Genomic DNA, 26961 nt, shown 5'->3' with positions numbered 1-26961 from the left:
CCAGGATGGTCTCGATCTCTTGACCTTGTGATCCACCCGCCTCGGCCTCCCAAAGTGCTGGGATTACAGGCTTGAGCCACCGCGCCCGGCCTGTATTTTTTTTTTAGTAGAGATTTTTTAGTAGAGATAGGGTTTTGCCATGTTGGCCAGGCCAGTCTTGAACTCCTGACCTCAGGTAATCCACCTACCTCGGCCTTCCAAAGTGCTGGGATTACAGGCGTGAGCCACTGTGCCCAGCCTGATTTCTGCATTTTTAACAAGTTTCCAAGTGATTTTGCTTGCCCATGAACCACACTTTGAGTTTAGCAAGACAAGCTTTTTTTTTTTTTTTTTCCCAGACAGAGTCTTGCTCTGTTGCCAGGCTGGAGTACAGTGGCTCACTGCAACCTCCGTCTCCTGGGTTCAAGTGGTTCTTCCACCTCCACCTCCCGAGCAGCTGGGATCACAGGCGCATGCCACCACACCTGGCTAATATTTGTATTTTTAGTAGAGATGGGGTTCCACCATGGCCAGGATGGTCTCAATCTCTTGACCTTGTGATCTGCCCGCCTCAGCCTCCCAAAGTGCCTGGATTACAGGCGTGAGCCACCATGCCCGGCTGGCAAGCTTTTTTATATACATGCTAGGACAAGTTCCTCCTTGAGGAAATTGGAAATTGGAGGAGAATATATACCAGCTTTCTTATTCGTAAAACATGACGATAGAGCAGAAACAAGTAATTTGTTGCCTTCAGTAACCAGACTGGGAAACGAAATGTCCCATATCTGCAGGATCATGGGTTTTAAAATTGAGGAGGCTGATTCTAAGGGCAAAATAAAGGCAGAGAGAAGTAAGTGTATGTGGGAGGACAAGGGGGTGGTGACCATATGGAGAAAGAGAATATGAATCAGTGATATAAAGGAAAAAGTTCCATAAAAAGAATTATTGCAAACATAAGGCACATCATTTAGCAAGTAAAGACAATTGGAGGGAAAGAGAATAAGACTTAGGGAAGGGAAAATTTGTCAGAACAGGGCCTCACAACCCAAAATTACTCTACCAGGTGAAAGATGTACCTTAAGCAAAAGGGATAGATACCTGGGCTCTATGGAAAGACTTTTCAGTAGAGTGTTAACTTTTTTTTTTTTGAGATGGAGTTTCACTCTTGTTGCGCAGGCTGGAGTGTAATGGCACCATCTCGGCTCACTGCAGCCTCTGCCTCCTGGGTTCAAGCAATTCTCCTGCCTCAGCCTCCTGAATAGCTGGGATTATAGGCATGCACCACCATGCCCAGCTAATTTTTGTATTATTAATAGAGATGGGGTTTCAACATGTTGGCCAGGCTGGTCTTGAACCCCTGACCTCAGGTGATGAGCCTGCCTTGGCCTCCCAAAGTGCTGGGATTACAGGCATGAGCCACCACGCCCAGCCTAAAATCTTTTTTGTTGTGTTTTTTTTTGTTTTTTTTTTTGAGACGGAGTCTTGCTCTGTCAGCCAGACTGGAGTACAGTGGCACAATCTCAGCTCACTGCAACCCCCCGCCTCCTGAATTCAAGTGATTCCCCTGCCTCAGCCTCCCACGTAGCTGGGACTACAGGCGCGGGCGACCATGCCTGGCTAATTTTTTATATTTTAGTAGAGGTGGGGTTTCACCATGTTGGCCAGGATGGTCTCAATCTCCTGACCTCGTGATCTGCCTGCCTCGGCCTCCCAAAGTGCTGGGATTACAGGTGTGAGCCACCACACCCGGCATAATCTTTTTATAATAAGGTCAGTGGTCAAGCTTAGGTTCGTATTGCCTATGGCTCTCAAGCTGATATGAAAGTACTTTTTTTTTTTTTTTTTTTTTTTTTCAAAAATATGAAATTTTTTTTTTTTTTTTTTTTTTTTTTTTTTTTCTAAAAGATGAAATGTAATTTTTTTTTTTTTAAACTCGATTTATTTTTTTTGAGATGGAGTCTCACTGTCACCCAGGCTGGAGTGCAGTGGCATGCCATCTTTACTCACTGCAATCTCTGCCTCCCAGGTTCAAGCGATTTTGCTGCCTCAGCCTCCCGACTAGCTGGGATTACAGGCCTGCGCTACCACACCTGGCTAATTTTCATATTTTTAGTGGAGATGGAGTTTCGCCTTGTTGGCCAGGCTGGTCTGAACTCCTGACCTCAAGATCCTCCTGATTCGCCCACCTCAGCCTCCCAAAGTCCTGAGGTTACAAGTGTGAGCCACCATGCCCAACAGAATTATAATATTTTAATGTGATATAAATCTAATACTGTACTCTGCATGCTTTCCTTCAAGAAATTGTCTGTGCTTTTTAGTCTAATGACTATGAATATATAAATATTTAATTATTACGGCTTATAGGTGTATTGTGCCAAAAAGGTGTCTTTAAATATATCTCTGCAGTGACAGATACCAAAATTAGCACCTTTTTACACTCAGGTACCACATTTATAGAAATTTAATACCCTGTCATTCAGCTCTAGAGTTTCAGGGGAGGTGCTAGTGTGTCTCCATCAACTCTCTCCTTGCTCTTTTCCCAGGCAACCTACTTAGAATCACAGATGCTTAATATGGTGGCCATCTCAGGCAACATTTTTCTAATAAGAAAGTGGCTTGTTGGTACACAGCTGGCAAATATGCAGTTCAAAAGGAACAAACTGGGCCGGGCGCAGTGGCTCACGTCTGTCATCCCAGCACTTTGGGAGGCTGAGGCAGGCAGATCACAAGGTCAAGAGATGGAGACCATCATGGCCAACATGGTGAAACCCCGTCTCTGCTAAAAAAAATATAAAGAAATTAGCTGGGCATGGTGGTGCACACCTGTAGTCCCAGCTACTCGGGAGGCTGAAGTGGAAGAATCACTTATATCTGGAGGCGAAAGTTGCAGTGAGCAGAGGTTGCAGTGAGCTGAGATTGTGCCATTGCCCTCCAGCCTGGTGAGAGAACGAGACTTTATTTCAAAAAAAAAAAAAAAAAAGAAGAAAGGAATAAACTGTTTTAGGCCAGGCATGGTGGCTCATGCCTGTAATCCCAGCACCTGGGGAGGCTAAGGCAGTTGACTCACTTGAGCTCAAGTGTTGTGACCAGCCTGAGTAACATGGCAAAATCCTGCCTTTTTTAATTTTTAAATTTAATTTTTAAAAATACCTTAAAAGAAATAAACTTTTTTAAACCTAAAGTTTGTATTGAGCTCAGACCTAATGAGCAGGGTCAGGATTTGCACAGGAGGGAGCAGAGTTTAGAACAGGGTTATTGAAAAGTATTCAGTAGTAGTAGTAATAATATGTCACTGGTTGCATATAACTAGGAGAAGACAGTAAGGTTGACAACAGAGATTGCCCAACAAATAGTAGTTGCAGCTCTTTTCCTCTTCGACTTCGGTTTCTCTTATTAGCTCTGTGGCCTAGCAAGGGTTGAGACAATATTTTGCTATCTTAAATAAAGGTAGGATGAAGTTACATCTTGAATTTCTTTTGAATCCTTCATAATACACTAATGAATATAGACTAGGCATATAGTAAATGCTAAGTTGATTGAGAGGATAATTTAGAGTTTACATTTAAGAGAAGAATATTTTTAGCTGGGCATGGTGGGGCACACCTGTAATTCCAGCATTTTAGGAGGCTGAGGCAGGCAGATCACTTGAGGTCAGGGGTTTGAGACCAGCCTGGCCAACATGGTAAAACCCTGTCTCTACTAAAAATACAAAAATTAGGTGGGACACAGTGGCTCGTGCCTGTAATCCCAGCACTTTGGGAGGCCGAGGCAGGCAAATCACAAGGTCAGGATGTCAAGACCATCCTGGCCAACACGGTGAAACCCCATCTCTACTAAAAATACGAAAAAATTAGCTAGGTGTGGTGGTGTGCACCTGTAGTCTCAACTACTCCAGATACTGAGGCAGGAGAATCACTTGAACCTGGGAGGCAGAGGTTGCGGTGAGCTGAGATCTCGTTGCTGCACTCCAGCCTGGCAACAGAACGAGACATCGTCTCAAAAAAAAAAATAATAAAAAACAATTACCTGGTATGGTGGCACGCACCTGTGATACCACCTACTTGGGAGGCTGAGGCAGGAGAATCTCTTAAACCCAGGAGGCAGAGCTTGCATTTAGCTGAGATCTCATCACTGCCCTCCAGCCTGGGCGACAGAGCAGGACTCTTTATCAAAAAAGAAAGAGAAGCTACTTTTAGAAGTACTTCACTATCTGTAAGTTGATAATAGTAAGTTTGTAAGAAGCATTGGCTTTAATTTGAAATTTATTATGTCAATATAATTTTCAAATTAGATATTGTAAACATCCACAAATATTAATTTGTTTATATAATGAATATCTCTTTCAACAATTTTACCTGCAGAAAAAAATGTTTTAAAAATTAGTGGTTAGGAACAAATCATCTCTGGAGGATAGTACTTAAGGGGTTTTTAGTTTCTAGATTAATTTTTTTTTTTTTTAATTGAGGCAGACTCTTACGCTGTCACCCAGGCTGGAATGCAGTGATGCGATCTTGGCTCACTGCAGCCTTCGCCTCCTGGGCTCAAGCAATTCTCCTGTCTCAGCCTTCCGAGTAGTTGGGACTACTACTAACAGGCACACACCACCACGCCTGGCTAATTTTTGTAATTTTAATAAAGATGGAGTTTCACCATACTGGTTAGGCTGGTCTCGAAATCCTGACCTCAGGTGATCTACCCGCCTCGGCCTCCCAAAGTGCTGGGATTACAGGTGTGAGCCACTGCATCCAGCCTAGATTAAATATTTCTTCTAGATTAAATATTTCTTTTGGGGGTGCAGTTTTTAAAAAGTACATTAGTTGCTATAACAAGATATCTTAGGCTGGGCGCAGTGGCTCACACCTATAATCCCAGCACTTTGGGAGGCCAAGGCGGGTGGATCACCTGAGGTCGGGAGTTCAAGACCAGCCTGACCAACATGGAAAAACCCCATCTGTATTAAAAATACAAAATTAGCCAGGCGAGGTGGCACATGCCTGTAATCCCAGCTACTCAGGAGGCTGAGACAGGAGAATCGCTTGAACCTGGGAGGTGGAGGTTGCGGTGAGCCGAGATTGCACCATTGTACTGAAGCCTGGGCAACAAGAGCAAAACTCTGTCTCAAAAAAAAAAAAAAAAAAAAACAAAAAAAAAAAAAAAATAAACTAAAAAAAAAATAAAAAATATTTTGATAAAAATACATTGCTTTCTTAATCAGAAACTAAATTGGTGTTAGAGAGAGATTTTTTTAAATAGCTATGCTTGGCTAAGATTTGCTAAAGTTCTTGTGTGTTTATACAGGGAAAACTTGAACGGAGTGACAACTGACGATAGAGAAATGAGGAAAAAGAAGGAAGAATATCTAACATTTGGTCCTCTTACAGTTGTAATATTTGTGGTCATCTGCTGTGTTATGATGGTCTTACTTTATTTCTTCTACAAATGGTTGGGTAAGAAGTCATATTTTACGTTTGCTATTGTTAACATACATTCTTTTCATTGATTAATACTAGATTTATCTTTTCCTTTTGGCCATTCTACCTGGAAAACTTATGTGAATAATTTGGTTAATATTAATTTTTTAATTGTCTCACTGACTAATACTAGATTTATCTTTTCCTTTAAGCCATTCTACCTGGAAAACTTACTGTATAATTTTATTAATATTTTTTTCTAATTGTCAGAGTGTTAGATCTCTGTTACTCTAAGATAAAAAAATACTCAGATTAAAAATACTCTCTGTTTTCAGACGAGAACACTTCTTCATTGATGACTTGAAATAGTTGCCATGGTCCCTAAGTTTTTCTCTCTGTAGATGAAGAATGATACAGCTCAGTATCTAAGCAGTGGACTAAGGAGTTCTTGGTGGCTGTGTTTAGTTACGTGAAATAGAATATTATTCAAATTATGATGTATTGCCTCTACTTACTCCCAAAGTATAGCTGTTTGCAAATAAAGGTGTTTTATTGCTTGAATTTTATTTTACTTATATAGGCAGTTAGGATCATATTATATCTGAAGACACACAGGTACTTCCCTGTGATCTAGAAAGTAGTAGCTATTCCTTTATTTCCTTGAAGAAAGTGGGAGTAGAACTGTAATGGCTTGTCCATCTCCTGAACTGTCTTATTGATGGTCTAACAGAATGAAAATTTGCCATCCCCGGACAGTATACAACACAAAGAGAAGGGAAACCAGAGAAAAAGAAGTGTACCTGATAAGACCTAGCAAAAAGCCCATTTAAGAACCACTAAAGGCTTCCACGCTTATGTGTATAGCATTAGCACAAATTTCTGGTTTAGAAAACTAGGCCTTAGGGTTTGTTTCATTCAGTTTTTGTTCAGTTTCTCTTGTCCTGTGACAGCATTTTAAAAACTAGACCTATGACATCTTTTATTGGTTTGTTTGTTTGTTTTTTGAGATGGAGTCTTGCTCTGCTCTGTCACCCAGGCGGGAGTGCAGTGGTACAATCTGGCCTCACTGCAACCTGTGCCTCCCACATTCAAGCCATTTTCCTGCCTCAGCCTTCTGCGTAGCTGGGACTACAGGCGCATGCCATCATGCCCAGCTAATATTTGTATTCATATTTTATTTATTTATTTATTTATTTATTTATTTATTTATTTATTGAGCTGGAGTCCTGCTCTTGTCACCCATGCTGGAGTGCAATGGTGCAATCTCGGCTTACCGCAACCTTTGCCTCCAGAGTTCAAACGATTCTCTTGCTTCAGCCTCCCAAGAAGCTGGGATTACAGGCATCTGCCACTATGCCCAGCTAATTTTTGTATTTTTAGTAGAGACGGGGTTTCACCATGTTGACCAGGCTGGTCTCAAAGTCCCGACCTCAGGTGATCAGCCTGCCTTGGCCTCCCAAAGTGCTGGGATTGCAGGCATGAGCCACTGTACCTGGCTTATGGTGTGTATTTTTTAATTTGAAAGAACTCATTCTGGATTGATGCAGTGGCTCTCGCCTGTAATCCCAGCACTTTGGGAGGCCAACGTTCACGGATCGCTTGAGGGCAGGGGTTCAAGACTAGCCTTGCCAACATGATAAAACCCCGTGTCTACTAAAAATATAAAAATTAGCTGGGCGTGGTGGCATGTGCCTGTAATCCCAGCTACTCGGGAGGCTGAGGCAGGAGAATTGCTTAAGCTGGGAAGGCGGAGGTTATGGCTAGCCAAGATCGCATGATTGCACTCCAGCCTAGGTGACAGAGTGAGACTCCATCTCAAAAATAAATTTAGAAAAAACCTCATTTTGTGAATATCACTCATTTCAACCTGTTGCTGATAGAGCGAGTACTAGGATGATATTTATTATGTTGACATCAAAAAGATGATTTTATTAATACTCCTTCAGATTAATTTGTGTTACCAACTCTCAGTTGATAGTAGTCATTGATAGAGAAAAGAGAGCCCTCTACCCAAAAGCATATTTTAATTTTTGATGAGAAATTTCCTTAAATTAATTATTATATAAAAAGAAGATGGTTGGCTCACACCTGCAATCCCAGCACTTTGGGAGGCCAAGGCGGGTAGATCACTAAGGTCCAGGGTTTGAGACCAGCAGGGACAACAAGGCAAAACTCCATCTCTACTAAAACTACAAAAGTTGGCCGAATGTGGTGGCGCATGCCTGTAGTCCCAGCTACTCAAGAGGCTGACACAGGAGAATCGCTTGAACTCAGGAGGCGAAGGTTGCAGTGAGCCGAGATCATGCCACTGCACTCTGGCCTGGGCGACTGGATGACTGGGCAAGACTCTTTCTCAAAAAAAAAAAAAAAAAAAAAAACCCTCAAGATCTACATTTCAGCTTAGTAAGTAATTCAGGTCATAGTATAGTCACTTCATTGGAAGTATGATTCAATAAAGAAAGCTAAAGAAGTAATATTGCTTATATAAATATTTTCTTATCACCTTTCTGTTCTCATGTAATTTAGTGTTTTGTTTTTTTCTAGTTTATGTTATGATAGCAGTTTTCTGCATAGCATCATCAATGAGTCTGTACAACTGTCTGGCTGCACTAATTCGTAAGATACCATATGGACAATGCACGTAAGTATCTCTTACAGAAAATCTTACGATGTTGGTATTTGTAATTTAAAACATTACAAGAAAAAGTAGAAGTATTATTTGAAAAGTATGCAGTCTGATACAAACTGGACCTATAGGTGTTTAAATTTAAGTAAAATTAAATAAAATTAAAAATTGAGTTTTTCATTCTCATTAGCCACATTTCAAGTGCTCAATAGCCACATGTGGCAGTAGCTACCATATTGTACAGCACAGATATAGGACATTTTCATCATCATGGAAAATTACATTGAACCGATAAACATTTTATTATGTCATTTGTTTTACTTAAAATCAGGACTTCTAAATTGATATTTCAGTCACTTCTTATGACTGTGGTTAACATTTGCCACTTCTTTTATTTATTTATTTTTTAGAGACCATGTTGGTCAGGCTGGTCTTGAACTCCTGACCTCAGGTGATCTGCCCGCCTTGGCCTCCAAAGTGCTTGGATTACAGGCATGAGCCACCGCGCCCGGCCAACATTTGCCACTTCTTATATTAAGTGAACATTGTACTTCATCTGCAGCATTAACTATTTCACTTTGCTTTTTTAGGATTCTGTGTCGTGGCAAAAGTGTGGAAGTGAGACTTATTTTTCTCGCTGGACTATGCATAGCAGTAGCTGTTGTTTGGGCTGTGTTTCGAAATGAAGACAGGTATGAATTCTCGATATATTTGCTTTTAGATTAAGGATGAATTGTTTCATATCTTGCCCTGATACTTATTCATTATGATTATTATGGAATTTTTTTTTTACTTCTGTGCCAGAACACCAGTCTTGTAATGAACTACTTTTAAAGTAAGCAGATCATATGCGAATGCATTTGAATGCATATAGAGAAGGAAATATGAATTATGATTTCAACACATACACTGAAATAGATTTTAATAATATACTTAATTTTGGTATAGCCACACAGTAGAGTGCAATGCAGCTCTAAACAGTGAAGATCTCTAGAACTGATTTGCAGCCAGTTCCAGAAGAGAGAGAGACACAGAGAGAGAGAAAGTGAGTGTAGAAACAATCCAAATGTCCATCAAACCTTGAATGGATGAATACATTATGTTATATTTACACCATGGAATACTATTCACCAGTAAGTAAGCCATATACCATATGCACAAGCATGAATGAATCTCAGACATAATGCTAAGTCAAAGTCATCAGAAACAAAAGAGAACATACTCTATGATATATAAAGTGCAAAAAGGAGCACAATCTATGCTTTATTTTTATCTTTGATTATTATGGGAACATAACTATATATATTTATGGGATATATGTGATGTTTTGATACAGGCATACAATGTGTAATGATCAGATCAGGGTAATTGTGGTATCCATCACCTCAAGCCTTTATCATTTCTTTGTGTTGGGAACATTCCAATTTCACTCTTTTAGTTATTTTACAATATACAATAAGTTATTATTAACTGTATCACCTTACTGTACTACCAAACGCTAGATCTTATTTATTTTATTTAACTCTATTTTTGTACCCATTAACCATCTTTACTACCCCCGCCCCACCTGTTTTTAGCCTCTGGTAGCCATCATTCTACTATCTCCATGAGTTCAATTTTTAATTTTTATTTTCTTAATTTTAGCTCCCACTGTGAGTGAGAACATGCAGTAGTTGTCTTTCTGTACTAGGCTTATTTCACTTAACATGATGTCTTCCAGTTCCAGCCATGTTTTTGCAAATGACAAGACTTCATTCTTTTTTGTGGCTGAATAATATTCCACTGTGTTTGTGTATAATTTCATATGTATGTATAATTTCCTTTATCTGTTTATTCACTGATGAACACTTAGGTTGATTCCGTATCTTCGCAATTGTGAATAGTGCTACAATAAACATGAGAGTTCAGATATCTCTTTGATATACTGATTTCATTTATTTTGGATGTATATCCAGTGGTGGGATTGCTGGATAATATGGTAGTTCTGATTTCCATTTTTTGAGGAATTTCTATACTGTTCTTCATAGTGGCTGTGCTAATTCCCACCAACGGTGTACAAGGTTTCCCACATCCTTTTCCCACATCCTTGCCAGCATTCTGGAATAAGATATCTCATTATAGTTTTGATTTATATTTCTCTGCCCGCAACCAGATTTCATCTGATTGGAAATCTTGAGCATTTTTTCATATATCTGTTTGTCATTTGTATATTTTTGGAGAAATACCTATTCAGATATTTTGCCCAATTTTTAATCAGATTATTTGTTTTTTTCCTATTGAGTTGTATGAGCTCCTTATATATTCTGGTTATTAATCCCTTGGCAGATGGGTAGTTTGCAGATTGCTTTTTCATTTTGTGGGTTGTCTCTTCCTTTGCTATGCAAAAGCTTTTTAGCTTGATTTAATTCCATTTGTACATTTTTGCTTTGGTTGTCTGTGCTTTTGAAGTCTTACTCAAGAAATCTTAGCCAAGACCAATGTCCTGGAACATTTCCCCAATGTTTTCGTCTAGTAGTTTCATAGTTTCAGGTCTTAGATTTAAGTCTTTAATCCCCTTTGATTTGATATTTGTATTTTTTTTAAGTGAAAAAAGCAAAGTGCAAAAATATATAGAGAGTATGCTGTCTTTTATGAAAGAAAGAAGGGACTATAAGAAAATATACAGATATCTGTTCATTTGCAGGAAGACAACCAGAAAAAAATATATACTTAGGTTTATGTAATGGTTTATTAATAAAACTATTGAAGACTGAAAGGATTTAATGGCCGAAAATTTTAGAAACAAAGCTCATACAACTTTATGTAGCTTCAGGTAGAATAATCAATGGATAATGCTTTCTGATGGAATAAGTGGTTGCATAGCTCTTGTTTTCTTGTTTTTGAGACAGAATCTCTCTCTGTCACACATGCTGGTACAGTAGCTCAATCTTGGCTCATGGCAACCTCCTCCCAGTTTCAAGCCATTCTCCTGCCTCAGCCTCCTGAGTAGCTAGGATTACAGGTGCCTTCCACCATGCTGGGCTAATTTTTGTATTTCTAGTTGAGATGGGTTTCACCATGTTGGTCAGGTTGGTCTTGAACTCCTTACCTCATGATCCGCCCACCTTGGCCTTCCAAAGTGCTGGGATTACACATGTGAGCTACCACACCTGGCCACTAGCTCTTGTATTCTTTATATTCAAGGTATTTGGATCTGTGTTAACACTGATAATCTTTTGTTAACAGCTGTTTTCTAGAATGAGACATCTGTATAAGTTAAAAGGTTAGGCCAGGCATGGTGGCTCACGCCTGTAATCCAAGCGCTTTGGAGGCCAAGGTGGGCAGATCACCTGAGGTCAGGAGTTCAAGATCAGCCTGACCAACATGGTGAAATCTTGTCTTTAAAAATAAATAAATAAATAAATAATAAGTTAAAAGGTTAAAGATAAATACTCATTTATGTCTGATATATGTTCTTCTGAGGTAGCCTTTTCAACTATTTCTTAGTATAATAATATTCATGGCCGGGAGTAGTGGCTCACGCCTGTAATCCCAGCACTTTGGGAGGATGAGGTGGGCAGATCATGAGGTCAAGAGATCGAGACCATCCTGGCCAACACAGTGAAACCCCGTATCTACTAAAAATACAAAAAAATTAGCTGGGCATGGTGTTGCACGCCCGTAGTCCCAGCTACTCGGGAGGCTGAGGCAGGAGAATTGCTTGAACCCGGGAGGCGGAGGTTGCAGTGAGCCGAGGTCGCACCACTGCACTCCAGCCTGGTGCCTGGTGACGGAGTGAGACTCTGTCTCAATAATAATAATAATAACAATAATATTCTACTAGGACAGTAAAATTACCAAATATGGAATATATGAGGGGTTTTGTTGTTATGCTTGCTGTTTAATAATTGAATAGTCAAAAATCAGCCAAGCATGATGGCACATGCCTGTAGTCCCAGCTACTCCAGAGGCTGAGGCACAAAAATTGCACGTACCCAGGAGGCAGACATTGCAGTGAGCTGAGATCGCACCACTGTACTCCAGCCTGGGTGACAGAGTGAGATGCTGTCTCAAAAAATATATATGGAATAGTGAAATCATAGCAATTAAACAATATTACCTCAGTGATCTATGTCTTTTGAAAAGCTTCATCTAAAAATTGGTAAAGCAATAGAGTCATATCTTTTGATTTTTAGGTGGGCTTGGATTTTACAGGATATCTTGGGGATTGCTTTCTGTCTGAATTTAATTAAAACACTGAAGTTGCCCAACTTCAAGGTAATGTATACGATACTACTTTGCTAGTTAAAATAAATTTTTAAAAGATAACTTTATTAACCATAATTTACATACATTTAAATGCACCAATTTTCGGTGTACTGTTTATGGAAATTTTACAAACGTACCTTTGTAACCACTATGCTAGTGAAGTTGTAGAACATTTCTCATCTCTTCCAAAAGCTCTACCCTGGCCTTTGCAATCAGTCCTAACTCCCAGGCCCAGACAACCACTGATTTGTTGGCTAAATGATTATAGTTTTTTTTTCCTTTCTTTTACTTGTATAAATGTAAGGGGTTCAAGTGTAGTTTTATTACATGGATATATTGGGTAGTGGTGAAATGTGGGATTATAGTATAGCCATCACTCGACGAATGTGTGTTGTCCCCGTCGAGCAATTTCTCATTCCTTACACTTTCTAACCCTACAATCATGCCGAGTATCCAGTGCCTATTATTCCCAACTCTTATCCATGTGTACACATTATTTTAGCTAAATGTTTTTGTTTGTTTTTATAGAGATGGAGGTGTTGCTATGCTGCTGTTCTCAAGCTGCTAGCCGCAAGTATCCTCCTGACTTGGCCTCCCAAAGTGCTGGGATTGCAGGCATGAGCCACTGCACCATGCCTAAAATATTTTTAATCACTCATACTGTCTGCCACATTCATAAAATCGTTAACACGACTTAATATCAGGGAAGCACATTTCTTTTTTTTTTTGAGACAGAGTCTCATTCTGTCACCAGGCACCAGGCTGGAGTGCAGTGGTGCGACCTCGGCTCACTGGCAACCTCCACCTCCTGGGTTCAAGCAATTCTCCTGCCTCAGCCTCCCTAGTAGCTGGGACTACAGGGGCACGCCACCATGCCCAGCTAATTTTTTTGTATTTTTAGTAGATACGGGGTTTCACCGTGTTGGCCAGGATGGTCTCGATCTCTTGACCTCTTGATCTGCCTGCCTCGGCCTCCCAAAGTGCTGGGATTATACGTGTGAGCCACTGCACCTAGCCTAGTGCATTTCTTTGGTTCAGTGATTTTTTTAAAAAACAAGATAAAGACCCCAAAACCTAAAATGCAATAAAAATAAAAATAAAAAATAAAAAAATAAAAAAAAAAAACAAGATAAAGAAGATAAGGGTTTTAATATATAGAATAAAAGTACACATAGTATTAACCATAAGATGTCTTTTTAAAAATTATATTCAAATGTACATTCATATGTTTATTTGCACTTGAAAAATAATTTAATGTCTTAATTTACATATAGGAAGATTGACCTTTAATTTTGTTTCTTTCTTCAACAGTCATGTGTGATACTTCTAGGCCTTCTCCTTCTCTATGATGTATTTTTTGTTTTTATAACACCATTCATCACAAAGGTATGACCATATTTTTGAAATTCATGAAGAAAAATTTTAAAAAAAGTAAGAATCTTAAGTCTGCTCCTAGATTATTGATTTTGCAGATGTTTACCACTGAGTTCTAATTCTCTTAAGAGAATTGTCATTGAAATTGGCCTTTTAATTTTCAAGGCTTTAGTCATTTTGTTAGATTTTTAAAAGGTCTTTTGACTGGTACAAATATGAGAATGTCTGTAATTTTCTTCCCTTTTTAAAGTAATTTTTCTTATGAGCTAAATGTTTACTGTATGCAATATAGACAGTAAAAAAAAGTAAAATATCATTTCTGAAGCCTTAGTTTGAGTCTAAGAAAGAGCAACACCCTAGAAATCGGAAGGCCTAGAATGTAGCTTTGCAACCCTGCAGCCATAGGCAAGTTTACTTAGCCCTTTCTGCTTCCATTTACTAATCCATTGTATGAGGGAGTATTGCTAGCTGTTCATCCTCTCACCCACTTCAGTGGAATTCTTTTGGTTCTAACTAACAGAACCCAACCTAAACCTTCTGTACCCAAAAAGTCCCATTTATCTAGACTGTGTTTGTAGGCCAGCATGGGCTGGCATCAAGAGAAACTAGACCCAGGGCCACATACTCTCCCTTTTTTGCTTCTGTCCTTTTGTTCATTCTCTCAGACTGGCTTTTTCCATGAAGTTAGAATCAGCAACTGGCAGCTCCTAATAATATATTCCCAGGTCTGCCACTAGTTCTTCAGTAAAATGAGAAGAGGTGTTGGGTGAGTATGGTGGTCCTTAATTATTTGTCCAGTTTTTCTACCTTGATCTTTTTCCTGTCTCATGAATATAATATTATTAACTATTGCTTAATTCCCCCACTTTCTCCCATTTTGAGTCTTTCTTTGTAACTATTTTATCCTTTGTCACTCTCAAGTGTTTAAGTATTTGATATTCTCTACTTTACTTGTCATTCCTTCTTCTTTTTTTTAAGGGTGAGTCTTGAGGCTGAAGTGTAATGGCACAATCCTGATTCACTGCAGCCTCAAACTCCTGGGCTCAAGCAGTCCTCCCACCTTGGCTTCCCAAAGTATTGGGATTACAGGCATAAGCCGTGACACCTGGCCTCATGTCTTCTTTACCCATTCATTAAACCTACCACCTATGAAATCACTGTAAAAATCTACACTTCTGATATTTGCTATAATGGCATAAAGACAAACTGTGCTCTGTTGGGGAGCTAAAATTGTAGTAGGTAACAAATATAATCAACTGCCCCAAAATACAGCTAACCAACCAAACCTTTTTTTTCTTCTTTGATTCAGGGTCTTGACCTGCCACCCAAGCTGGAGTGCAGTGGCTCAATCACCAGTTACTGCAGGCTTAACTTCCTCAGGCCCAGGCGATCCTCCCACTTCAGCCTCCCAAATAGCTGATACTACAGGGGCATACCACCACACCCAGCCAATTTTTGTATTTTTTGTCGAGATGGAGTTCAAGAGATCCTTCTGCCTCAGCCACCCAAAGTGCTAGGATTTATAAGTGTGAACCACCATGCCTGTCATAATCAAACCATTTTACTAGCACCTTTCTGTCACTTAATGATGAGCCATTTGATTCATTGACTTCACTGAACAATAGTAACCTAAAAAAATAACTCATAGAACTAATATTATGGGTTACAACTAAACTTGTCAATTTGGCCAGGCTCACACCTGTAATCCCAGCACTTTGGGAGTGCAGGCTGGCAGATACTTGAGGTCAAGGATTTGAGACCAACCTGGCCAACATGGTGAAACTCTGTCTATACTAAAAATACAATAATTTAGAGACCGGGCACAGTGGCTCATGCCCGTAATCCCAGCACTTTGGGAGGTCAAGGCGGATGGGTCCCTTGAGGTCAGGAGTTTGAGACCAGCCTAGCCAAGATGGTGAAACCCCGTCTCCACTAAAAAGACAAATATTAGCCGTGTGCAGTGGCGGGCACCTGTAATCCCAGCTACCTGTGGGGGCTGAGGGAGGAGAATCACTTGAACTCGGGAGGCAGAGGTTGCAGTGAGCCAAGATTGTGCCGCTGCACTTTAGCTTGAGTGACAGAGCAAGACTCCATCTCGAAAAATAAAATAAAATAAATAAAAAATAATAATTAGCCAAGTGTGGTGATGTGTACCTGTAGACCTAGCTACTTGGGAGACTGAGTTAGGAGGATCACTCGAACCCTGGAGGTGGAGGTTACAGTGAGCCAAGATTACACCACTACACTCCAGGCCAGGCAACAGAGTAAGACTCTGTCTCAAAAAATAAAATAAAATTGTTAATTTATTAGGGCATTTTTAACTTGATTCAAAAATGTGTTTTTGTAGGATATCCTGTCAAAGATCTTATAACAAAAGTGAAATGTTCCTTCTACAAAGCCATTTCCATAAATGAACAGATAGTCCATAACATATGACACGTATATTACACAGTAGATATAGCTGTAAACTGTAACTAAGCTATTTTTTTTAACTAAACAATAATTTTTCCATTCTGACACTACTCTCACTTTGTAGATAAACATATCTGCCAACAAACCATTTGCATTCCCTTATACATAGAATGTTTCAGAATTCTAAAGGTAGGATAATAATAAAGGTGTCTTATAGCCTTCTTTCTTTCGTGCTTAAGAAATTTTTCATCTTAGGAAATTATTTCTGTCTTAGTTCCTACTGACTAGGAACATGATTTCTAGCAACCTGAAATGGTGAAAAAAGCTAAGTGCTCTTTGGAGTTCACTACAGTAGACTTACTTTAATATCTTCTTCTCAGTTTGATTTTGTTTTTATTATGGCAGCAGACCTTACTTTAGTAGGCAACTCAAAATCAGATATTGCTGATTTTCCTGGTTTTCACTGTAAATTTGACAAAATATTGCATATTGTAAACATGTTCTTGACCCACGTATTTGTTGCCTTCTAGTGAGTTGGCAAGGCAGGTCGCCCTAAGAGTACAGCAATAAGAGACTGTCTTATTTTTTTCCATTCACCACTGTGCTCAGTATTGTGTCTTACAAATAGTAGTTATTCAGGTACCTTTAAATGTATGGGAGAATGTCAACGATGGTCTTCAGTTAAATGTTTTAAGTAACAATTAGAAAGTGAACCAAAATTAACTCTTTATCTGGAAATGTTATCACAACCTGGGAATCTGCTTTAAAGAATTCTACTTAGTATGTTTATTTTTCTTAACTCCTTTGGCTTAACCCTTCTATAACCCAAAGCTTAACACGAGCAAAAGATTTCTGCAGCTAGGGATTTTTGTCCTCCTTTCTACTCAGCTCAGCAATCAATGAGGTCGTTTTAAAAACACTCAAGTGGTTTATTCTGTGCACCCCACCCACATGGAAAATATTATAGTCAATCAAATTTTGTTGAAATTAGGATTTGTTTATCTTCCCTGTACCTGTTTTGCTGATAGGTTTATCATAATATGAAACATAAAATGAGTGGTTTATGCAGTCTTAGCTTGCTGCCCTACAGTGTTTTCCCTCTCCACAACAGACTTGGCTATCAGGAAAATTTTTTTAAATGAACCCCTCACACAGCCCACATGAAAAGTCTTTATCCAGACACAAGGGAGGGAAATTTAGCTAAGGTTAATGTTTTGATTGGATCATAAGAAAGCAGGCAGGGCTGAAATTGGATAAAATTTAGCCTAGAGAAGGTTCTCAGGTTCTATAGGGCTGGGTCTTTTCAAGTTTGCTTTTATTGTTTTGTTATTGTGGTGAGTAGCCAGAAGGTCAGATGTATATTTATTCAAATAAAGTTACCAATATTTTTTACAAAGCTAAATATAAAAGATTTTAATATGACCTTCTTCACTGACATTGCTGAAAACCACTAAGAGCATATAGTATATGACATAATGTAACTAAAAGTACTGAACCTAAAATTTATATCCCATTACAAATGTCAGATATTTAACATGTGAGTACAAATCAGAACTGAAGGTTCACTTGAATTATTTTTACATGATTCATTTGCCAGTTTCTGAGACTTGTTGAACTCTGATAAAGTGGAACAACTGTGCTCAATGAACTTTATTTTAGATGACTTCAGTTTTTGCTATCTGCAGAAACTTTTAGGAAAAAGGCAGTCTGTAGCCCATTTTCAGTCAGTGTACAGTAGGCCATATGCCATGGGGCTAAATGATACTTGAATAGTGGCAGATTGTTCTCTTTAAATGATTAGACAACTTCCTTTCTCTTCCTTCTCAATTTTAGAATGGTGAGAGCATCATGGTTGAACTTGCAGCTGGACCTTTTGGAAATAATGAAAAGGTAGGATGGCAATTAAATAGAAATGGCTGTCCAGTGTATGTATGTGTATCCAGTTAATAGTTTGCCTTCCTGTGTAATTCATTGGTCACGTAGTGCATGTGAAGGTATTGTAAACTTATTTCTCAGAAAATATAGCTCTTTTCTTAGTTATTCTAAATTATTAAATACCTATTGACTTGGGTTTCATCCTAGAATGATGGAAACTTGGTGGAAGCCACTGGTCAACCCTCAGCTCCCCATGAGAAAGTAAGGATTGTATTTCAGATATGTTCATTGGACTTTAAATCATACCCTCTGAGACAAGACTCTTCTTTGGGGGAAAAAAATCCAGGTTGCCAAAAAAAAATCTGTTTCAAGGCCTGAGTTCTATTCTTGATAAAGAGAAAAAAAAAAGGTTAAATGTGGGGATAGCTGATTAATGCTGTTAATCCTACATGTGTGTTGGGCTTTATTTTTTCAAAACTATTTCTTTTGGAAATAGAAACAGAGTATTTCAATTTCCTTTAAATTGTCAAAAGAATTATTCTAATGTTAATCATTCCCTTTCTAGAAGATATGGGTGGCCAGGCATGGTGGCGCACGCCTGTAATCCCAGCACTTTGGCAGGCCAAAGCAGGCGAATTGACTGAGGTCAGGAGTTCGAGACCAGCCTGGCCAACATGGTGAAACCCTGTCTCTAAAAATTAGCTGGGCATGGTGGCTCATGCCTGTAATCCCAGCTACTTGGGAGGCTGAGGCAGGAGAATCGTTTGAATCCGGGAGGCAGAGGTTGCATTTGCAGTGAGCTGAGATCTTACCACTGCACTCCACCTGGTTGACAGAGTGAGACTCTGTCTCCAAAAAATAAATGAATAAAAAATATGGGTAAAGATTGCTAAGAGGTTCATTGGTGGCCTCTTTTTTGTTTTATTTTGTTTTGTTTTTGAACAGTTGCCAGTAGTCATCAGAGTACCAAAGCTGACCTATTTCTCAGTAATGAGTGTATGCCTCATGCCTGTTTCAATATTGGGTTTTGGAGACATTATTGTACCAGGTAAGCAATTGTAAGAATTTCAGTAAAAAAAAATAGACTGATGATTTTAAATCATCATGTGTATGGAATCTGTAAAAGTTACCTATTCTGATTTAACTATTTCTGGCTGTCACTAGAGCTGGGATTGTCATAACAAAAAAGCTTATTGAGGGGTAGAAGATAAAGCCCAAGTGGTAAGAACCAAAGTACTGTAATAGCTCGTATGGCTCAAAGTTAATTAGAGGAAGCAACTAGGATCAGTTTAACCTTCTTCAAGAAGTATATTTGTGACCCTTTTTATAAGTTGAATATAATAATGAATATAATAATGCCAAACATATTTTACTTATCTTATATTTTAATTATCTTATATTTACTTATCTTATATTACTTATATTTTAAGATAACAGTTATGTTTTAGAAAAAGTAGTTTAAGAGTATTAGGCAAGGCCACGATCAAGAGGAGAAACATGGAAGAACACCAGCTTGTAGGACTGCATGATACAGAAAGACACAGTTTATAGTGGAATTGATCACCTTCTCTTAGCATGTCTGCTCTGGCGGTCAGTGTAGTTCTGCCTTATTTTTCTCATGGCACTGCCTGTGGAATAAACTTAATCCAACCCCAGTAATAATTTAGTTTAGAAGTAATTAATAATACTCCTCTATCAGCTGAGTTTTTCCTTCTTCATTTTTCTTACAGTCTCCTATGTATTAACTGCCTGTGGTGGATGGGCGAGGAGTACCGGTGCTTCTGAAAAAGCCCTTCTATTTACGTAGTAAAACCAGGTAGAGAGGGAGAAGTTAGCAGTGTTGCCTTGCAAGTTGACATGGCAAAGTCCAGTATAGCAGCTCTCTTAGCTCAGTGAATCTCCATTCAGATAATTGGTAAAATAAGGAAAACATTCTATTGAGTAACCTTACACTTCTTTGAATATCATTAAACTTTTACCTGATTTTACCATTTCCACACCAAGTGCTATAAAAGATCTTCTATATAGAGCTTGGCATAAAACTGGTAAAAATAGTATTTAAATATTACATTATTGAAGTAAATGTCAAAGGTCTAAAACAAAAATATTTCCCCAAAGAGCAGAGGTGCTGACAATACATGACTTAATCCTAAAAGCTAAATTTGAATTTAGGGAGGAAAAAAGTATAATTAAAAAAAAATATGGATATGTGATTAAACAGCAGAAACAATAAGGAACTTCAAGATCAAGATAATGGTAGAAAAAGAAAAAAGAAGAAACAAGGAACTTAATTTATTAATTTTTTAGAGACCAAAACTAATTAATTCAAATAACTAATAAAGATGATAAAATTGTTTTATAATTTTTTAAGTGGTTAACTGTCATTCTTTCTGTTTTTATAAAATGATAAATAAATACAAGGTGAGATTTCTTCTTTGGGAAGAAGAAATGGTTGAACAAATTTCTTACAAGAAATAGGTATTAAATGAGTTCTTTCTACATAATTGCACGTTTACAAATGAAAGCGTGAGCCTAGCGTGGTAGCTCACGCCTGTAATCCCAGCCCTTTGGGAGGCTGAGGTGAGCGGATCAGTTGAGGCCAGGACTTCAAAACCAGTCTGGCCAACATGGTGAAACCCCATCTCTACTAAAAATACAAAAATTAGTCAGGCATGGTGGCACGCGCCTGTATTTCCAGCTACTCGGGAGGCTGAGGCAGGAGAACCACATAAACCCAGGAGACAGAGGTTACAGTGAACTGAGATCACACCACTGCACTCCAGCCTGGGTGACAGAACGAGACTCCATCTCAAAAAAAAAGAAAAAGACTTAATAGTTTTCCAGTCCGTGTATATACCACATTTTCTTTATTCATTCATCTGTTGATGGGCACATAGTTTGCTTCCATATCTTAGCTATTGTGAATAATGCTGCAGTGAATATAGGAATGCAGATATCTCTTTGACATACTGATTTCACTTCCTTTGGATATATACTCAGTAGTGGGATTACTAGATCATACGGTGGTTCTAATTTTAATTTTCTGAAGAACCACCATACTGGTTTTTATAATGACTACACTAATTTACATTCCTATCAACAATGTACAAGGGTTCCCTTTTTGTTACTTCCTCTCTAAGACTTACTTTTAATCTTTTTGATAATAGGCATTCTAAAATATGTAAGGTGGTATCTCATTGTGGTTTTAATTCATATTTTTCTGATGATTAGTGATTTTGAGCAATTTTTTCTTTTTTCTTTTTTTTTTGAGACGGAGTTTCACTCTTGTTACCCAGGCTGGAGTGCAATGGCACGATCTCAGCTCACCGCAACCTCCGCCTCCTGGGTTCAGGCAATTCCCCTGCCTCAGCCTCCTGAGTAGCTGGGATTACAGGCACACGCCACCATGCCCAGCTAATTATTTTTTTTGTATTTTTAGTAGAGACGGGGTTTCACCATGTTGACCAGGATGGTCTCGATTTCTTGACCTCATGATCCACCTGCCTTGGCCTCCCAAAGTGCTGGGATTACAGGCATGAGCCACCGCGCCTGGCTTGAGCAATTTTTTCATATATGTGTTGGCTGTTTGTGTGTCTTCTATTGAGAACTGGCTATTCAAATTCTTTGCCCATTTTCTAATTGGGTTGTTTACTTATTATTGAGTTAAGTTTCTTATATTAATATATTTTAGATATTAACCCCTTATCAGATATATAGTTTGCAAATATTTTCTCCCATTTCATAGGTGCTGACTTTGTTGACTGTTTCCTTGGCTGTGCAGAAGATTTTAGTTTACTGTAAACCTATTTTTCTGTTCAATACATTTTTTAATTACAAATTTTAAAAGTTTTCTTCATGACATGGAATATTGATCAGCTAATAAAAATGACAGTTAAAAATTATTTAATAACTTGAGGAAATGTTTAAAATATGTTATTAAGCATTTTAAAAATCAGTATGTAAAACTTTGTCCAGAATTTGAGGTACTTGAATGTTTTCATAATGCAACAATGAAGATTCAATGCAACATTTACTGTTACCATAGTTAACAGTTGAATTTGCATTGCTGTTGTTTTAAGAAAATAATATGGAGTTTTTTTTTTTTTAAGGCCTATTGATTGCGTACTGTAGAAGATTTGATGTTCAGACTGGTTCTTCTTATATATACTATGTTTCCTCTACAGTTGGTAAATTTTTGTTTTTTCTTTGTATTAAATGTTGAATTGTATTATCTGGAGGAAAAGACAGAGGTCTAAAAATGAAGGAGTATAGTTTGGGCATGGTGGTTCACCCCTGTAGTTCTAGCACTTTGGGGGCCAAGGCGAGCAGATTGCCTGAGCCCAGGAGTTCAAGACCAGCCTGGGCAACATAGTAAGGCCTCATCTCTGTAAAAAATATTTTAAGGTGGGGCGCAATGACTCACGCCTGTAATCCCAGCACTTTGGGAGGCCAAGCCAGGCAGATCACAAGGGCAAGAGATTGATACCATCCTGGCCAACGTGGTGAAATCCCATCTCTACTAAAAATACAGAAAACAATTAGCTGGGCATGGTGTCACGTGCCTGTAGTCCCAGCTACTCGGGAGGATGAGGCAGGAGCATTGCTTGAATCCAGGAGGCAGAGGTTGCAGTGAGCCAAGATTGCACCACTGCACTCCAGCCTGGGTGACAGATTGAGACCCTGACTCAAAAGAAAAAAAAATTAAAAATAGCTGGGTATGGTGGTTGTGCCTGTGGTCCCAGCTACTCAGGAGGCTGAGATGGAGAAACGCTTAAGCTCAGGAGGTCAAGGCTGCAGTAAGCCATGATCGTACCATTTCACTATAGCCTGGGTGAAAGACTGAGTCCCTATCTCAAAAAAAAAAAGAGAGAGAGAGAGAGAAAAGAACAGAAAAAAGTGAGGGAGAAGATGAAGAAAAGAAAAAAGTATAAAGAAATTTAAAAGGCAGTCTCTGCCAGGCACAGTGGCTGGCCAGACGCGGTGGCTCATGCCTATAATCCCAGCACTTTGAGAGGCCGAGATGGGTGGATCACTTGAGGTAAGGAGTTTGAGACCAGCCTGGCCAACATGGTGAAATCTCATCTCTACTAAAAATACAAATAATAGCTGGGCATGTTGGCGCACACCTATAGTCGCAGCCACTCAGAAGGCTGAGGTAGGAAAAAATTGCTTGAACTCAAGAAGCGGAGGTTTCAGTGAGACAAGATTGCACCACTGCCCTCCAGCCTGGGCAACTGAGCAAGGCTCTGTCTCAAAAAAAAGCAGTTTGAGGCCTCTCTCAGTATGGTACTCTCCAGGACTTTAACATATTAGTATCCAAAGGCAGACTATAAGAGAGTTCATTAATTTTCCTGTGTACCTTTGGACAATCACTTAAACTCCCTGATACTCCATTGCCTCATCTTTAAAATTAGGAACTATACTAAATTGTTTATAAAGGCAATATTCTGAGATCCTGTGTTCCTAATAAAACCCTGAGTCATTAAGAAAGGTTCAAAAGTATGTGCTTATTATCAAAGCTTAGAAAGTATGTAATCAGTGTTAGGAAGATTTTTTAAAATAAACTTCAGTACCTGTTGGTACAGATTCAGTTATCTAAAATATGAAACCATTTAACATCTTTAACAGCAACAGATAATTGAAACTCTCATGAATTATTATCTTTATCAATGATTCATGTTTAGGTTAACAATAATTGAAATGCTAACCAGTTTCCAAATTTGTCCAAAAGCTCCCTAGAAGGTCTCTCCTAATCCTATCTAGGAAAATGATGAAATTACAAGAAGTCATAGAGCAAAAATGTCCTCAGAAATATTTGAAAATCAACACTTAAATGAGGGAGGAAAAAACCCACCTTTGGTAACATGTAGAAATGACTGATAGCTTGATATTCTTCTTGCAGCCTATGCTATTGGCATGATACTTACATTTGTTGTTCTGGTGCTGATGAAGAAGGGGCAACCTGCTCTCCTCTATTTAGTACCTTGCACTCTTATTACTGCCTCAGTTGTTGCCTGGAGACGTAAGGAAATGAAAAAGTTCTGGAAAGGTAACAACTATCAGGTATGTGCCTATACTTTGGTTACCAAGTTATCTTATGACTTAATTTACTGACCGATTTTGGGTAGGAACAGACTATATATAGCAAAGCTTTTATGTACCAAAAAGTACTGTAATACCCCCTTACTCGTTGTCCACCTGCTGCGTCATCATTTGTCACCTCCCCTGCAATCTAATGCCAAAAGCCTGGTGATTCAAGACAAAACTAAAAAAAAAAAACAAAAAACAAAACAGCAGAGGGCATCAGGGAAAACAAAATAGCATCCTACGCAAGCTGGGCATGGTGGTTCACACCTGTAATCCCAGCACTTTGGGAGGCCGAGGTAGGCGAATCACAAGGTCAAGAGATTGAGACCATCCTGGCCAACATGGTGCCCCATCTCTACTAAAAAATATAAAAATTAGCTGGCCCTCACCTGTAGTCTCAGCTACTCAGGATGCTGAGGCAGGAGAATTGCTTGTACCCGGGACCTGGAGGTTGCAGTGAGCCAAGATCACGCCATTGCACTCCAGCCTGGCACCTGGCAACAGAGCAAGACTCTGTTTCAAAATAAATAAATAAAGTGTAAGTACTTAATTTTGAGACTGTCATTAGCTATTTATAGTAAGAGTCCTAAAGTTTTACAGTTAAAAGGTGTACTCTTCTGCCAGGTATGGTGGCTCATGCCTGTTATCCCAGAATTTTGGGAGGCCAGGGCGGGTGGATCACCTGAAATCAGGAGTTCGAGACCATCCTGACCAAAATGGAGAAACCCCATATCTACTAAAAATACAAAATTAGCTAGGCATGGTGGCGCATGCCTGTAATCCCAGCTACTTGGGAGGCTGAGGGAGGAGAATTGCTTGAACCCAGGAAAGTATACTCTTCAGCTTCTAAAAAACTTGACACCAGAGTCTCTTTTGTTTGAGTGGTTTCTTTGTTGAAGTTAAACCTTTTTCTTTTTTTTTTTTTTTTCTAAGTGTTCTTGGTATTCCAGTAAAGTCTGTTTGCATTGAAATTAAGAAGAGTTGGGAAACCCTAGCCTATTGAGGTCAGGGCCATGGCACTGACCCCTTCATGAAGGCACTTTGTGAGGCAGTTACCTTTGCTTTGCGCTCTTATAACTACTACCCTCCTCCATCCACTCTCATGATTCTGTGTCAGTGGTCATGTGAACAAAAAGACACTTTGGGTGGGTGGCTGCAATTCTGATAGTAGATAAACAGTTCAAAGTTCATGTTCATCTTGTGCTTGGTCTTTCCTGTCATTTATAGTGTTACTTAATGAGAAGTGGTTAACACATTAAGTGACAGACTACTTTGATTTGAAAAAGCACTGGTTTAGAATGGTTTTGGGGAAATCTTAAAATTTCTTCAAGATTTGGTTAAACTAGTAATACCTGTCTTGCCTACCTCACAAAGCTGTTTTCTCGTCTTATACTATTTTTGTTTTTTTTTTAAATAAAAACAGGGTTTTACCATGTTGGTCAGGCTGGTCTTGAACTCCTGACCTCAGGTGATCCGCCCGCCTTGGCCTCCAAAGTGCTTGGATTACAGGCGTGAGCCACCACGCCCAGCCTCATCTTATACTATTATATGTAGAATTAGTTTATGATCCTAAGGCCCTTGGCTAAACTGGTAAGGTAACTTTTAACTTTTCCATGATGATGACACTCACATAAGTTTTTTATTTTTATAGATTTTTAAAAATAAAAGTGTATCTATGATACATACTATGCTAATAACCTCTGAAAATCACATTTCAAAAAGTACTCTTCATCATTTTTTAATGGGTTTATATTTCTTCATTTAGCAAATGTTTATGAGTGATTCTGTTAGAGAATATTGTTATATTTTCACTATTGGTGATACAAGATGATCAAGTTAGAGGCCTATTTTCATGACCTCTTGAAAGTTACAGTCAAGTGGGGAACAGAGATAGAGTCACTAACAATAAAATGTGATAAACGTATTAGTTACAGCAGGTGCCATGAAAACTATAGATGGGACATCCAGCGCTCTTGGTTTCAGGGCAGGGTCCTAGGTGATTTGGGGAAGACTTTCTAAAGAATGTTAAGTTTATGCCGGGCACGGTGGCTCACGTCTGTAATCCCAGCACTTTGGGAGGCCGAGGCAGGTGAATTACAAGGTCAGGAGTTCAAGACCAGCCTGGCCAAGGTGGTTAAACCCCGTCTCTACTAAAAATACAAAAATTAGCAGGGTGCAGTGGCACATACCTGTAATCCCAGCTATTCGGGAGGCTGAGGCAGGAGAATTGCTTGAACCCAGGAGGCAGAGGTTGCAGTGAACCGAGATGGCACCATTGCACTCCAGCCTGAGTGACAGAGTGAGACTCCATCTCAAGAAAAAAAAAAAGAATATTAAGTTTATGTCAAGACTTTAAGACTGGGCTGTGTGTTCCATGTTGAAGGAACCATGTCTTCAGAGGCTCAGAGGAAGAAGAATATGGCACATTCTAGAATCTTGGTGAAGGTTAGGATGGCTATAATGTTGAGTAAGGGTTAGGGGAGCTACAGGAAATGAAAACTGGAGAAGAAAGCAAGAGTAAGGGCCTTGTAGCATCTTATAAGTCACATTAAAGAGTTTGGATTCTATACTAAACATTGGAGACTACTTAAGCTTTTAAGAAATCTAGAAAATGAAGGGAGCAAAACTGTAGACAATTATTGCAGTAAGAAGTGATAGAAGGCCAGGCATGGTTGTTTACACCGAGAATTGCAGCACTTTGGGAGGCTGAGCCAGGAATATCACTTGACCCCAGGAGTTTGAGACCAGCCTGGGCAACATGGGAGACCCCATCTCTACAAAAAAGAAAAAATTCGCTGGATGTGGTGGCACATGCCTTTGGTCCTAGCTATTCAGGAGCCTGAGATGGGAAGATTGCCTGAGCCCAGGAAATAGGGGCTTTAGTGGGCCATGATACCACCATTGCACTCAGCCTGGGCAACAAAGCGAGTGAGACCCTGTCTCAAAAAA

The 26961-nt window shown here is 39.0% G+C and overlaps 1 protein-coding gene across 1 annotated transcript in view; it reads left to right on the top strand.

Moving 5' to 3' along the window:
- Positions 1 to 26961, top strand: part of SPPL2A (signal peptide peptidase like 2A) — a 58209-nt gene that overhangs the window by 21540 nt on the left and 9708 nt on the right. Inside the window, exons 4-12 of the mRNA XM_037734666.1 lie at positions 5213 to 5426; positions 7935 to 8031; positions 8607 to 8708; positions 12192 to 12273; positions 13576 to 13650; positions 17884 to 17940; positions 18871 to 18973; positions 22035 to 22112; positions 23828 to 23988. Coding sequence (XP_037590594.1) covers positions 5213 to 5426; positions 7935 to 8031; positions 8607 to 8708; positions 12192 to 12273; positions 13576 to 13650; positions 17884 to 17940; positions 18871 to 18973; positions 22035 to 22112; positions 23828 to 23988 — 969 coding nt within the window. The remainder of the gene's footprint in view (positions 1 to 5212; positions 5427 to 7934; positions 8032 to 8606; positions 8709 to 12191; positions 12274 to 13575; positions 13651 to 17883; positions 17941 to 18870; positions 18974 to 22034; positions 22113 to 23827; positions 23989 to 26961) is intronic.

The sequence above is a fragment of the Cebus imitator genome, unplaced genomic scaffold (assembly GCF_001604975.1).
Source record: "Cebus imitator isolate Cc_AM_T3 unplaced genomic scaffold, Cebus_imitator-1.0 Scaffold651, whole genome shotgun sequence".
In the NCBI taxonomy this organism is placed as follows: Eukaryota; Metazoa; Chordata; class Mammalia; order Primates; family Cebidae; genus Cebus; species Cebus imitator.
This window is presented reverse-complemented; position numbering and strand designations above follow the sequence as displayed.